The 16172-nt window shown below is 39.5% G+C and overlaps 1 protein-coding gene across 1 annotated transcript; it reads right to left on the minus strand.

Moving 5' to 3' along the window:
• Nucleotides 1-2385: 2385 nt before the first annotated feature.
• Nucleotides 2386-14059, minus strand: LOC115786425 (von Willebrand factor A domain-containing protein 7-like). The gene is made up of 18 exons (XM_030738565.1): nucleotides 14014-14059; nucleotides 13232-13421; nucleotides 8318-8454; nucleotides 8062-8206; nucleotides 7871-7964; nucleotides 7388-7516; nucleotides 6984-7170; nucleotides 6708-6877; nucleotides 6347-6459; nucleotides 6132-6248; nucleotides 5860-6033; nucleotides 5597-5729; nucleotides 5302-5454; nucleotides 5069-5161; nucleotides 4386-4657; nucleotides 4088-4221; nucleotides 3214-3373; nucleotides 2386-3076 (listed from the first exon to the last, which is right to left on the minus strand). Exons 2-18 carry the CDS (start codon nucleotides 13412-13414, stop codon nucleotides 2696-2698), a joined length of 2775 nt encoding a protein of 924 aa, XP_030594425.1. The 5' UTR covers nucleotides 13415-13421; nucleotides 14014-14059; the 3' UTR covers nucleotides 2386-2695.
• Nucleotides 14060-16172: the final 2113 nt, after the last annotated feature.

A 16172-nucleotide genomic window follows, 5' to 3' on the forward strand; every position in this document is an offset into this window, starting at 1 on the left:
GCTGAGTGCTCCAAAGTTATGTTCTCTGATCAAAGTCAATGTTGCATTTCCTTTGGAAATCAAGGTCCCAGAGTCTGGAGGAAGAGAGGAGAGGCACAGAATCCATGTTGGCTGAGGTCCAGTGTAAAGTTTCCGCAGTCAGTGATGGTTTGGGGTGCCACGTCATCTGCTGGTGTTGGTCCACTGTGTTTTCTGAGGTCCAAGGTCAACACAGCCGTCTACCAGGAAGTTTTAGAGCACTTCATGCTTCCTGCTGCTGACCAACTTTATGGACTTGGCACCTGCACACAGTGCCAAAGCTACCAGTACCTGGTTTAAGGACCATGGTATCCCTGTTCTTAATTGGCCAGCAAACTGGCCTGATGTTAACCCCATAAAAAAATCTATGGGGTAGACCAAATGCTAGACCTAGACCGAACAATTCAAAAGAGCTGAAGGCCACTATCAGAGCAACCTGGGCTCTCGTAACACCTGAGCAGTGCCACAGACTGATCGACTCCATGCCACGCCGCATTGTTGCAGTAATCCAGGCAAAAGGAGCCCCAACTAAGTATTGAGTGCTGTACATGCTCATACTTTTCATGTTCATACTTTTCAGTTGGCCAGTATTTCTAAAAATCCTTTTTTTTGAATATTACTTTTCATTAGTTGTCATTTATAATTATCAAAATTAAAAGAAACAAACATTTGAAATATATCAGTCTGTGTGTAATGAATGAATATAATATACAAGTTTCACTTTTTGAATGAAATTGCTGAAATGCATCAACTTTTTCATGATATTCTAATTTTATGACCAGCACCTATACAGATGATTTTTTTCTGTATAAGAGCTGAATGATTGTCTGCCACAGGATAATTGTTTTTATCTCTGGCTATGACCTTTCTTATGTATCTAAATCGCAGTGGAGGCTGATAATTTTTCTCGCACAGTAACTAAACACCTCATCCAAGGAGGTGAGTGAATTTTCTTGCCTGACTAAAGGGGAAATTAAGTTTTTATATTTACATTCTGTTTAACAGAATGCACTTAATGTGCGTAATCCAGCTCTCCACATTATGAACATAACTTTTCAAAGATCCATATACCCATAGAACCTGCAGTAGGTCATCATGAATATTTCAGAAACCAAGAAAGTAGTGATATTTAGGTGAATAACAAAACCACCAATGGATACGTTTTGGGGATGCATCATTTTATTTACAACATGTACAACTTATCTTTTATCATCCATGCATCTATTTTCTACTTATCACGGGTCAAGACGTGGGGACAGCAGCCTAAGCAGAGAAACCCAGACCTCCCTCTCCCCAGCCAGCTCATCCAGGAGGACCCCAAGGTGTTCCCAGGTCAGCCGAGAGATATAATCTCTCCACTGCATCCTGGGTCTACCCCGGGGCCTCCTCCCAATAGGATATGCCCAGAACACCTCACCCAAGAGGTGCCCAGGAGGCATCCTAGTCAGATGCCCAAACCACCTCAACTGGCTCTTTTCAAAGTAGATTGACTGATAAATGGACAGTTTCACTTTCGTGCTCAACTCCCTTTTTACCACAACAGACTGGTGTAGCATCTCCATCACTTCTGACGCAGCCCCAATCCATTTGTCAATCTCCTGCTCCCTTCTCCCATCACTTGTGTAAAAGCCCCGAGAAGACCTCCTCCATGAACCGCCACCTTATTGTGGTGGAGGGGTTTGTGTGTCCCTGTGATCCCTGGTGCTATGTTGTCTGGGTACTTCTTGCCCTGGTAGGATCCCTCATGGCTAAGGGGCCAGACAAAAAGTGTTTCCAACAACTCCTATGGAAGAGTCATCAAGGGAACTGTTTACCCTGCCTGGAATAGGGTTACCAGGGCCCCACCCTGGAGCCAGGCTTGGGAAGGGGTCTCGAGGGGCAGCATCTGGTCGCCAGGCATTAGCCCGTGGTGCCCAGCCAGGCACAGCCTGAAGAGGAGACATGGGCCTGCCCTCCTCTAGGCCCAACACCCGCAGGAGGCATTGTAGGGATCGGGTACAATGTGTGTTGGGTGGAGGCCCTGGCAGACCAATCCCTGGCTATTGGGACTGGCTTATTTTTTACCCCCAGCAATTATAACCTAATGCAAAATTATTCCTTTAAGGCAGTGTGCATGCATATTTCACCACATTACATGTCTGATTTGAACAGAAATGTAATTTCTTGTATGTTTGCTAGCATTAAGCGTTAGAGAAAAAAAAAAGTGTACAAATTTTAATGTCACATGATTAAAATGGTAAAAAGGTTTGTCTACGCCCATAGATTTTAAGGTGATAATAACTCAAAATACCAGAAACGCTGAGGAAGCTGACTTTTATTTGATCACACAACTCAAGTACAGAGTCAATATTTTATTTCAGTGTTTTATTTATACCTGGTGAATCCAGATTATAGCTGTCATCTCATTTGACTAACACTTAAAAGATCCCTGGTTCAATACCAGAAGGAGATGCAAATATCAGGAAAGGGAACTGGCATTAAACTGTGCCAAATTAAATGTGGATTCATCTTTTATGGTGATCCCTTGTGGATAAGGGTGTGGCTGAAAAAGAAAACTTTATGTAAGCTGAGAACCAGCAGACAAAATAGACTTCATAGCAAAGGCACATTATTTAAAATATTTTAAACTCAGTGCAGATTAAAGACCTGAAGATTAGCATAATGTAACCTGAGCCCTTCAAGGCCTTAGCAAGAAGGTAGATACCAGCAGGTAAATCCACAGTGGCAGTGACAGAGTTAGAGTGGGAGGGCCACCTGATCGAGCAATTGAATGGTAGCATTTTCCCACATTGCCAACTTTATCTACAGCTACTATTTCAACAATCTGTGAGCAGCAGGAGGCATTGTAGCTTGCCCGAATGATGGGGGCACTCAGTGAGGTGTATATGAGGGTTCCATTCCCCTGATGGAGAGAAATGCTCTCAATCCCGGTGCCGTTTCCATCTGTAATGTTAGCTGAGAGTTCCCACTGGAAAGGGCCACATTGGGCCAGATTATGAGGGCAGTCATTAGCCTGCACACTAACCCCTTCACATGACGGCTGAACAAAATCTGTAATCTGGGCAAAGAAAAGAAGAAAGATATGCTGAACATGTATGAAAGGACTGACATGTTGCTTTTGAGCAGGAGGACATGTCTGTAGAGCAATTTTTGTAGCTATGTTTAAATGTGCTTCTGGTGATTTGACCGGCTTACCTTGGTAACAACAGACAATCTCAAAACAACATAATTGGAGTCAACACCATCGGATGACTTTGCTTCTACAGTCAGCGTGACATCAGTGCCTGATTCCGTGCTGGCAGGTGGTGTTATAGTCAGTGTAGCATTGGCATATTGTCCAGTTGTCAAGGTGAGTCTGTAGAGATGAGAGCAAAAGATGTGGTAAAAGCTTGCTGATGTAGAACACATTTTGATGGAGTCATAACAGATCTTACTCACCCTAAACTTCTATACCAAATGGTTTGTGGGGTAACACAAGGTACTCCACCCTTTTATAGTTTTAGAGGATCTGACAAATTAAGATTAGACTGAAACAGGACACAGGCTAGCTGTGAACCCATTTTATATGCTTTGGTCTGAGCTAAGTTAACCTGCTTCAAAAAAATAAAAATGCCATATAAACTAAAGAGTAAGGAAATGGATTATTCTTTCATTTTCACGATGCTTCTCGGCAATAAATCTTATGCTGTTGGAAAATCTATTTAATTTTAAAATTGCCAATATGTCTCATTTCTTCAGACTTCAATCACTGAATCCCATAAATGGCACCAAAGAAGAAGCAATAGCTGAATAAGCTGTTTGGTACTTGCAGAGACCATTTGGAAAGTTTTTCATGGGCACAACCCACATACTGAACTCTGCTGCTCGACCAACAAATGCATTTTCCTTAAAAATGTTCTTCCACTTAAGGGGAAATGAACAGGCTTTCCAACAGTATGAGATTTATTGCCAAGAAACATATTTATAACAAAGAAATAACTCACCAAACACAAATTTCTAAGATTATATTATCAGACTGTCAGTGTTGATAAAATTTCACTAAGATATTATTTTAGCAGTTTCCTCTTACTCATTTGGGAAGGACATGGGGAAGTTTCTGTCATTTCTCACACCGATGGAGTACTTTCCACCAGAGCCCTGAGTCATCACACTGAAAGGAAGCTTAAAGTCCTCTCCTGGCTCCACACTGCTGCCCACCACAGCCTACAGGGAACACGGAGAAGAAACAGGTAAAAAGGCCTGATATCATTCTTAAATATTTTCTATCTATTTCTGCAATGAACTGGATTTGAATTATCCCCATTCTACCTGTTATTATTGTCACACAACAGCTGTGTAACAGTAAAAGGGAAATTAAAATGACAAACCTGGATCTTCACTTTGGAGACAGACACTTGAGTGGTCGACTGCCTCTGAAATACACTGTTTGACACTTTGTCAGTTCCTTTCACAGTGACCACAAACTCCCCCTCAGGGACTGCATCAACAGTCACCAGAATATCTCCATTGCCCATGTCAGTTATTACACCGTTGCTAACACCTTCAGAACCTGACACTTTTGCCAAACCGATGTGTTCAGTAGTTATCGAAGACGGACCTCTTCTACCCATAACTGAGAGCATCAGAGTGGCTGGCTGGCCTGGGTTTTCACATAAAAAGAAAAGAATCAAGATGTGTAGAAAAGCAAATGGAAAATAAAATTATCCATTGTGCAATAAAAAATATTTATTAAAAGAGCTTTACAAATCTGATTGCCAGAGCCAAAGTACCACTGGTGACATGTATATTTTTTACCACTAGATGATGCTGTTGTAGTACAGAAACTAGACATTTGCAGCCCCGAACTGATAAAATTTGATGGAATCTGATAGAATTTGAATACTTTCCAAATCTACTCTATGATTAGCAATAAAAAAAAAGACAGACAAGGGGAGAACATAAAATAAAAATCTCTGAAAAATAAAAAAAATTCTACAAGTAAATAGGGTCATAAGGACCAAACAATCTTCAGTTATAAAACAATAAACAGGCTTTACTGAAGATGTTGTACCTGCTTGCGGAAGTCCAGTGAGCACTGCATAACCTGGGTGAGGTCCAGCAAAGCTTTCCACAAAGTTATAGATAAAGGTAATTGTACTCTGGCCTGGAAACACAAGCAGACTTACTGTAAATGCAGATTTACAGTAAATGTACATACACGGCAAGAACTCACTGAACCAGATGTACTTCTGATACTTTTATATAAAGGACATTTTTAATAAATAAATATGTACCCTATTTTACCTGTGATTTGAAGTGTGTATGGTTGGTTGGAGTTGATGTTGATCTGCCAGGGTCCCGTCTGCTTGTCAGAGTTGAGACGAATTCTCCACAAGTTGCCCACAGCCTTTATGGTCCCCAGTTTACCACTGGCCTCGTTTTGGCTCTGAGTTACACCTGGAAATGTTTAACACCCATTATCAGTCATGGATACATCACAGTTCCTTTTGCAACAATGATGACAGATACTTGTTTTGTTTTTGCTTCCACTCAATAAATATTGCTTTTGTCCTTGCTTCCATTGGAAATGATAAGGTACCAGCAGGGTCCGTCAGCATGAAAGTAATGGCTGTTCCCGTGATGTAGATAGTGATATTTTTCAGTGATTCATCCAAAACAAAGGAGAATGTCTCTTGCTTTCCAGGGTTTCTTGCTCGCTGAAGAACTGTCACCTGAGCAAAAGCAAGGAAAGGGAAAATTGTTTGACTTACTCAGTTATCTCAAATCTTCACATTAGTCCAGTCATTTAAGGCTTTTTACAAGCTTCACATAAGTTAAACTTATTGAACTGCAGAATCATACCAGAGCTGAAGTCGAGGTGTCAAGGATAATGTCTGTGGCTTGAGGAAGCTCTGATTTTGAGACCTGGATGGCCTGGCCTCCAGAGACCAGAGCTATCTCCCTGTAGTCACCAAAGGCAGCAGCTCTGAGAGAACGACGGCGCCTGCCAAATATTTCAGTAATGAAGAATGACACCTGTGGAGATCAATTAATGTCAAGATTATACCCACAGCCTCCATGCCAAAGTAGCCCGAGTGAACACTGGTCATATTTAAGTGCCATTCTGTATTTACCTTTGACTGGGTGCTCCTAATGAGAGCTATAATTGAGTCTTTGAGCTCAATGTCTTTTGCTTTAGCATCAGTGAATACATAGATGTAGGATGAGGAAGGGGCGCCAGTCAGAGCCAGCTGGAGAAATAAAATAACTTTATATTTCTGAAAAAATTCCCATCCTATCCAATCATAATCCCAGTTACAAGTGAAGATGTCACAGCTGATGGTAGTACCTGAAGTCCTGACAGGCACATCTCAGGAGCATCACCTCCACCATCTGCATTGAGCTTAGAGATTTCTTCTTTTATCTTATTAGCATCTGTTGTTCTGATTATGGGGCCAAAGTCTACATAAAAGAACAAATAAGAGCTCTAAGCATCAAACCTGTGGTTAAAAGTATTTTGGACCAAATATAAGCAGTTTCCTACAGACACACTGTGACTACATGCATATTTACAGTAGGCACCACAAATGGACTTTACATTTGATAATATAGAAAATAAATATAACTGTTATTGGTAGTTTAAACACCACTAAGCACTAATATTACTAATGGGTTCCTAAAAAGGATCAATAAAGTAGAAGGGTTCATACCAGGGTCATTGAAAGGCACCAGGATGTACTCTGAGGGCTCATCTTGAGTTCCTTTGTAACTGTCAATAATTTCATAAGCAACTGATCTTGCTTCTTCAATGTCATCTGACATACTGCCGGTGGTGTCAATTACAAAGCACACAACAGATGAGCGAGCAATCCCCATCATTCTGTGAGAAAGGAAAATACACTTTTCATTTTAATCCTGGAGTAAAACTTTTGAAATATTTTCTGTTCTTTCAAACTCAGGATATTGTTCACATCTCACTACAGTACCTCAGGAAGTCATCGTCCCCTACAGCTAAACGGACGTCCTCCAACAGCTGGAGGGTGGCGGTTGTGGCTGCATTCACAGCAGCATTGTGTAAAGCCAAGTTGTCTTGGCGACGCTCATCTTTGCTGATGCCTCCTCGAGGAGATTCTGTGCTAGTGAGATCAGCTGCACCACCATGGCTGCATTTACCTTACAGAGGACAGGTGGGAGAGGTTAAACTTTATTAAACCACAGATGAAACCAAAAATAAATCATATCAGCATAACCTGATTTAAACTACAGTAAGTGAAATCTTACTGTCTTGTTTTTTTTAATTTATTATGGCAGCCTTGTCAAAGCATATTTAAATGACACCTTAATTATTTAAGGTGTATATGAATGTAATTTATGGATATGTGTGTGATACCTTTAGGCTTAAAAGAAGAATAGATTCCCATATAGCCAGATGTGAGTTTCTTCTCTTTTAGGATGTTGGGGAGCAGCTGATTAGAGCAAGTTCCACTGGCACAGTCACTGCAGGTAGCAGTGTTCATGTCTACACCAACAAAAAAAAGAAAAAGAAACTGTAGGAGTTTGTTTGCTTGAGAAATATGCAAGTATCTTGTTAATAATAAAACATGTAGATTTTAAATAAAACAATTTTAACAACTAGTGAGACTCTAAGAAACAAATTTATTTAATTTATTATGTGCAGTGTTTGGACTTGTGCGTGATGACCTGACAATGACAAATAGCTACAAGCCAATCAGAATTGACCACCGTCCATTCCCTTAGCAAGACTCCAATCTCTGCTCTTTGGTCTATTCTATAAAGATTACTTGGATATTATCTTTTTTATGACAAAGAAATGGGATGGGTGAATGATGGCTGATGATAATTACACACTTACCTGCCAGGTTATCTAGGGGAAGGCCTGGGGTTATGAGGTTGATATATGGTTCTGTGTAACCCAGCTCGACCCAGTTACTGTGGCTGTAAAAGTCCTGAGAGTGCACAAAAACACGTTATGCATACCACACAGAACCTCCATGCTTCTACTTTCCATTGCATGGCTGTTCCAATTTATTACATCCTTCTTACCTGTAGTGTGTGAAGGACTCTACCCAGTGTTTGCCTTGCAGTGGGAAAGTTCTGATTGCGAATATTAGCCTTAATGGCCAACATGCCCTGAGTGATCAGGCCACGTCCTTCCAAGAAGGCCTCAGAATTGAAGTGATGTGGAGGACTGGAAGATTTTTTTGTCATATAAATGAAATTCTTGTCTGACAATTTGTAAAATAAAAAATTAATTTATATTTTTCTTTATTATTCCTTGAGAATTTTTTTCTTGCTTTACCTGTTGGCAAAGTCGCGGTCTACCAGTCCGTTCTGAGTGTAAATGTCTTGAAGAGCAGAATGAAACTTGGCACCAGACACGTCTCCTGTTGCTGTGGGACCTAAACAGGCCTGGACCAGCTCTTCAGGAGAGGAGCCCTGATGAAGGGCAACAATACAAAGTTGTAAGTAGGTAACGGCTGAAAGAGGGGGCTAGAGAGCCACAAATGAGTGAAGGCTTCAATATTATTTTCAAAATCTGTTAAAACGCTCAAAAGAGTTCATTGAACTCACTTTCTCGCAAACTTTCAAACCGCTGTCTTTGGAGCATTTCCGACAATGATTATGCCTAAAACTAAGAAGAATGAGATGACCGATACGGGACTAGGAACCTCCTCGGGCTCACCTAATACAGACTCACCGACTCTGCCACCAGAGAAAGACAGAGGCGAACCCTCGAACAAAGCACTGCTAACCGCAATAAATGGCTTGAAATGACTCTATCAAGACTGAGCTGTGTGCCACACTGGACACATGTATATTGGAGATTTCTACCACCATAAGAGGTGGGATTCAATTCAATTCAATTTTATTTATATAGCACCAAATCACAACAAACAGTTGCCTCAAGGCGCTTTGTATTGTGGGTAAAGACCCTACAAAAATACAGAGAAAACCCAACAGTCAAAACAACCCCCTATGAGCAGCACTTGGCGACAGTGGGAAGGAAAAACTCCCTTTTAACAGGAAGAAACCTCCAGCAGAACCAGGCTCAGGGAGGGGCAGTCATCTGCTGCGACCGGTTGGGCTGAGGGGAGAGAAAAGACATGCTGTGGAAGAGAGCCAGAGATTAATATCAATTAATGATTAAATGCAGAGTGGAGTATAAACAAAGTAAATAAGGTCAATGAAAAGAAACAGTGCATTATGGGAATCCCCCAGCAGACTAGGCCTATAGCAGCATAACTAAAGGATGGTTCAGGGTCACCTGATCCAGCCCTAACTATAAGCTTGATCAAAAAGTTAAGTTTTAAGCCTAATCTTAAAAATAGAGAGGGTGTCTGACTCCTGAATCCAACCTGGAAGCTGGTTCCACAGAAGAGGGGCCTGAAAGCTGAAGGCTCTGCCTCCCATTCTACTCTTAAGTATCCTAGGAACCACAAGTAAGCCAGCAGTCTGACAGCGAAGTGCTCTGTTGGGGTGATATGGGACTATAAGGTCTTTGAAATAAGATGGGGCCTGATTATTCAAGGGATCTCATCCTGAAATCAGAGTATCCAGGCTTCAATCTTATATATAAAAACCGACTTGACCAGACATGATAATATCCTGACAGAGTTACAGAATTGTTCCTCAAGTCATTTCGATACCATCACTGTGCTCGAGGCTACGGGGGACCACTTGTCTGCCGACTTAAAAAAGTTGGATGAGAAATGTGAAGATCTCGAGGCTCGCTCAAGGAGAAATAATGTCAGAATTTAAAGCATTCCAGAAGAGACAGAGGGGCCCAAGATGTCCGAATTAATTTCACAATTCCTGGCCAAAGCATTGTCTTCAAGACACTTATTGATCGAGCACAAAACAAGGTGATCCCCTGAGACCCATTATCTTCTGACTTTATTACTTCCATGTCCATGAGGAAATATTGCAGAAGGCTACAGAGAACAGAGATCTGATGAGTTTAAAAATTTAAACCCTTTATACACCAGACATCTTTCCGGACTTCTTTCCCTCCATTGCTAAATGCAGAGCCACATTTACACAGAATTTGATGATAAACCACATAAAATATTGGCAAGACAACTCAGAAAACAGGACCAAAATTGCATAATACACAAAATTAAAAATAACAGAGGTGAGATTTTAAAAACATTAACAGCCAATTTTTTTAAATTTTACAAAGCTCCGGGGTCAGATGGTATTCCAAGTGAATTTTATAAGAAATTTAGTGAGACTTTATGTCCATTTCTGCATTAAAACATACACCCAAGCTTTAGTCGATGAAGCCCTCTCTCCTAAAGTCCCTTCTTAACACGGTAAGTGCACCTGGACCAGACCGGGTTTATACCCCAGAGAAATTCATTTTATAATCTTAGACGGTTTTTTGCTCTACTGACAGACCTAAAGAAGAAATGCGGTTCTATCACTTGATGCCGAAAAGGCGTTTGACCAGGCTGAATGGCCCAATTAGTTGAAGCTACTAGGAAGGTTTAAATTAGGTGAAAACGTTATCTCGATGGTCAAATTGGGAGTGGCACAGCGGGTAGGCACTTGCCTTACAATCGGAAGGTTGCAGGTTCGAGCCCCTGCACTGCGTTGTGTCCTTGCCTAACTCTGGCTGCAGGACTGCAGATGCTCGTCTCTGGATGAGTGATCTGGAACGATCATTTCGTTGTGTGCCTTGCGCACAATGACAATGAGTTGAATCTAACAAATTACACTATGTCAATCCTCGGGCTTGCATTCTTACCAACCAGATCCTGTCACCACGCTTTCAGCTACATAGAGGGACAAAACAGGGATGACAAAACTCTCTCCCTTGATATTTGCCTTACCAATAGAGCCTCTTGTATGAACAAAGTATAAACAAAAATCCAACCATTTCGGGTTATAGCACCAACAAAACATCTAATAAGATTTTGCTTTATGCGGATGATGTTTTGTTGTATAATACCAAGCCAGAAACAACACTTCCAGCCATATTAGATAAATTTAAAATGTTTGACTCCTTCTCCGGATATAGAATAAATTTGAATAAAAGTTAATTAATGCCTCTACAGGTGAATGATCTGTCAGGGCTACAAAACCTCCCATTTAATATAGCTCAGAAGATGTTCATGTATCTGGGAATTCAAGTTACAAAGTTCTTTACATCTTTAGAGTTAATGCTTTAAAAATGATTATACTGCCCAAGTTTTTATATTTATTTCAAAATCTCCCAGTGTTTATTCCTAAATCATATTTTTTTTAAAATACACTCATTTGTCCTGCCTTTTATGTGCATGGGGAAATAAGACACATAGGATTGCTAGGCACTTCCTAACTTTCTGTTCTGTTACATCACACGTGAAATTCATGACCTATTGGCTGACTGACTTTACTAAACTCCCTACGTGGTTGCAATTGGAACAAGAAGCATGTCAGCCCGATTGCTTTGGAGCTATATTGTTGTCTCCCCTGAGCATTGACAAACCTATATATAATTGCAATTTGTTGTTTCACAACACTGTATGTATTTTTAAGTGGATTTAATCTGTCATGCCCATAACAAACAACCGATCCTTCATACCATCTATTCTGGATAATTCATTTAAACGTTGGAGACAAATGGGACTTTCTAAGATATGTGACTTATACCAGGAGGGTGTTCTTGCTTCTTCCAAACAGTTACAAGAGATGTATAAGCTTCCAGGGAGAGACTTTTTTAGATACCTGCACATAAGAGATTATGTTAGAAGACATACACAGGTCTTTGAAACCATCAACAGTTCCAGTCTTGATAAATGTCTTGAAATTTCACCTCACAGTGAGAAATTTATCTCTCGCACTTAGGAGAGTTTGATGTCAATTAATCCTGTAAAATCATCCTTTATTAAATCTAAATGGAAAGAGGAATTGATATCACAATAACTGATGCTAAATGGGAAAAAAGCCTAAAGAATATTGATAAATGTTCTTAAAATGCAAGACACTGTTCTCTGCATCCTTTAGTGTTATTATTATTAGTATTATTAAGGTTAATCTTGTTTGTTGATTTTATATATATATATATATATATATATATATATATATATATATATATATATATATATATATATATATATATATATATATATATATATATATATATATATATATATATATATATATATATATATTCTCATTAGTGTAAATTATTATATTTATATTTATAATAACTGCGGCTGCTGTTACACCCAAATTTCCCCTCTGTGGGACAATAAAGGATGTTTCTTCTTCTTCTTCTTTACATTTCTGTAGAGAATGGTTACATAGAATCTACCCTGAGGTCTCTCCCATCTGCGAGAAATGTTCTCTAGCTGAAGATACATTAAGCTACAGTTTTGTTTCCTGCATTAGAGTTCAAAGGTACTGGACAGACATCTTTGATCTAATATCTCAAATTCTCCACATACAGCTGAAACCTGACCCATTAGCAATTATTTTGGGCACTTTTGTTGATATTGTGGGATTAAACAATGCAAAGAAACATTTTGTATCCTATTCCATTATTATCGCGAAGAAACTTCTCCTAAATCACTGGAAGAAGACAGAAGCCCCTCCTATAACACTTTGGCTTAATGACCTTGTAAGTACATTACATCTCAGAAGAATGCGATATACTCTTTCCAAAGAGCTTTCCTTTTTCAGTAAAGTCTGGACACCTCTCTATACATTTCTACACTTGTAACTGGGAGTTACAGCTCTGGCTTCTTATTTTGGTGAATTATAGCTGGTAGCTGGGTCCGGGTATGTGGGAGGGGTATTTTGTTGTGTTATGATGTGTTTTTTGATATATTGTGTTTGACTTAGTAACATATGAAACGTTATTAACAGTATTTGGATACTGTTAATAACATTAATGTTAAATCTTGCAAAATGCTCAATAAAGTATATCTTATAAGAAGTAACTGTTTAAAATGAGCAGGTGAGTAAGAGATATGCTTTACTTTATGAATGGAGCTACATTTGTCATAAAGAGTATCTTAACATAGTTAAAAAGCTACCTGGGGAACCTATCAGTTTACTTCATCCCCTGCTATTAACTTTAATACAATAATACAAAGTATCTTTATTGCTTTTTATCATTCGTATTAAAATGGAGATGAGTGTGTGTGTTTGTTTAAGTGTGAATGTTTCTAAATGTGGCAGGTGACTACGTCTGTGCTGTCTTGTACATTTTGTATCTCCATCCTACCGTGGGGTTGAACTCATAACCATTCTTCTCAGCCACCGCCCGACATGTCTCTGTCACTTTCTGCAATAGAGCCGTTCCTGTAATGGTGACATGAGTGGATGCTCCACCCCCAATGGAGACAAAGGCCGTGGCTGGCCCTGACACAGCCAAAGCCAGCAGAGCTATGACCAGCAATGAATACATGACAAATCTGCAAAAAGAAAGTAAATGTATTTGTTAATTTAGTGGCTTCAGTTAGTTTTGATTATGATTCCTATGTTGCCAGTTAGAATCAAATCATTTTAACCTACTATAATGTATTTTGGTGTACATCACATAGTGACAATTTTCAGAACAGTGTCACAAAGTCTTATTTAATATTATATTTCACTAATGATGATTACAAATAATCATGGAGAATGTTTGACAAAAATAATACATTACAACCACAAGCTGTTGCATTCTTTACTGTTGTGTAAGAATGCAGCAGTCTCCTGTATCTTTTATTGCCATTGTTGCTATTTGTCAACTATAAAAAAAAAAAAATCAAATAAATGAGCAAGACATACTTAGCATGCAAAGTATGAACAAAAAACTACTAAATATCTGAAAAAAAAAAAAATACCCCTAAAAAACTTTAACCCAAAACATATTCTACTCATCTGATTTATAAATGAAAAAACAATAATGAACACTTTAAAATTAGGTTAAAGAGAACACAGTTTAAAAGCTACACACAATAGCAGGAGGAAAAAGTGATTTAATTTACATAAATAAACTTAAACTGTAAAATAAAGTCATACCTTAATGTTTCCTAGCTGTGATGTCTCAAGTGAGCTCAAACTGTGCAGGCACACTGAAACTCTATAGACCTTTGTACTTAATGGGGGGAGGGGACTGACATTATCAGCTGTAATCTATGTTAACTGGAAGGCATTCCCTTTTAACAAGGAACACGTCATATTACATCAAATTGAGAAATACATTATTTACTGCGGTACTTTGCAATGACACATACTAAAATAAAATATGAACCTTGAACTTATACTCATTGGTTAACTAAAAACAAATGACATTATGAGTAATAAAGTTTGCCTACAGAATCTCACATAAATTCAGTTCAATTCAATTTTATTTATCTAGCGCCAAATCACAACAAACAGTCGCCTCAAGGCGCTTTGCATTGTGGGTAAAGACCCTACAATAATACAGAGAAAACCCAACAGTCAAAACGACCCCCTATGAGCAGCACTTGGCGATAGTGGGAAGGAAAAACTCCCTTTAACAGGAAGAAACCTCCAGCAGAACCAGGCTCAGGGAGGGGCAGTAATCTGCCGCGACTGGTTGGGCTGAGGGGAGAGAAAAGACATGCTGTGGAAGAGAGCCAGAGATTAATATCAATTAATGATTAAATGCAGAGTGGAGTATAAACAAAGTAAATAAGGTGAATGAAAAGAAACAGTGCATTATGTGAACCCCCCAGCAGACTAGGCCTATAGCAGCATAACTAAGGGATGGTTCAGGGTCACCTGATCCAGCCCTAACTAAAAGCTTTATCATAAGATTTAAGCCTAATCTTAAAAATAGAGAGGGTGTCTGTCTCCCGAATCCAAGCTGGAAGCTGGTTCCACAGAAGAGGGGCCTGAAAGCTGAAGGCTCTGCCTCCCATTCTACTCTTAAGTATCTGAGGAACCACAAGTAAGCCAGCAGTCTGAGAGCGAAGTGCTCTATTGGGGTGATATGGTACTATGAGGTCTTTGAGATAAGATGGGGTCTGATTATTCAAGACCTTGTAGGTGAAGAGAAGAATTTTAAATTCTATTCTAGATTTAACAGGGAGCCAATGAAGAGAAGCCAATATGGGAGAAATCTGCTCTCTCTTTCTAGTCCCTGTCAGTACTCTAGCTGCAGCATTTTGGATCAGCTGAAGGCTTTTCAGGGAGCTTTTAGGACAGCCTGATAATAATGAATTACAATAGTCCACCCTAGAAGTAATAAATGCATTAATTAGCTTTTCGGCATCACTCTGAGAAAGGATGTTTCTAATTTTAGAAATATTGCGCAAATGCAAAAAAGCGGTCCTACATATTTGTTTAATATGTGCATTGAAGGACATATCCTGGTCAAAAATGACTCCAAGATTTCTCACAGTGTTACTGGAGGCCAAAGTAATGCCATCCAGAGTAAGTATCTGGTTAGACACCATGTTTCTAAGATTTGTGGGGCCGAGAACAAGAATTTCAGTTTTATCTGAATTTAGAAGCAGGAAATTAGAGGTCATCCAGGCCTTAATATCTTTAAGACATTCCTGCAGTTTAATTAATTGATGTGTGTCATCTGGCTTCATTGATAGGTAAAGCTGAGTATCATCTGCATAACAATGAAAATTGATGCAGTGCTTTCTAATAATACTGCCTAAGGGAAGCATGTATAATGTAAATAAAATTGGTCCTAGCACAGAACCCTGTGGAACTCCATAATTAACATTACTGTCTGAAGAAGACTCCCCATTTACATGAACAAATTGGAGTCTATTAGATAAATATGATTCAAACCACTGCAATGCAGTACCTTTAATACCTATAGCAAGCTCTAATCTCTGTAATAAAATGTTATGGTCAACAGTATCAAAAGCTGCACTGAGGTCCAACAGGACAAGTACAGAGATGAGTTCACTGTCAGAGGCTCTAAGAAGATCCAAGATGGCGCCGGTGAGGTCAGCAGCCGTCGTACCTGCTCCTACGCTTTGTTTGTATATATTAGGTTTAGCTCTAATTTTGGACTTTATAATTCCGCCTGCTCTGTGTCATATCACGTATGACAGACAGACTCTTTTTAATATCAGAATACAGCACTCTGGCTGTATTCTGACACCTTTTTCTCCCGACCCGACTTGGCCTCGGGAGATACAGCGTTTCCAGTGGGCCAGCTCAAACAAAGGACGGACCAGGTCACGGACAAG

Source organism: Archocentrus centrarchus, chromosome 1, assembly GCF_007364275.1.
Source record: "Archocentrus centrarchus isolate MPI-CPG fArcCen1 chromosome 1, fArcCen1, whole genome shotgun sequence".
NCBI classification, from domain to species: domain Eukaryota; kingdom Metazoa; phylum Chordata; class Actinopteri; order Cichliformes; family Cichlidae; genus Archocentrus; species Archocentrus centrarchus.

Coding starts and splice junctions, on each gene's coding strand:
- LOC115786425 (XM_030738565.1), bottom strand. CDS start 13,414: ATGTATTCATTGCTGGTCATAGCTCTGCTGGCTTTGGCTGTGTCAGGG. Junction 8,207..8,317: donor GACCGCGACTTTGCCAACAG/GTAAAGCAAGAA, acceptor AAAATCTTCCAG/TCCTCCACATCACTTCAATT. Junction 3,374..4,087: donor CCCATGTCCTTCCCAAATGA/GTAAGAGGAAAC, acceptor TCATCTCTACAG/ACTCACCTTGACAACTGGAC.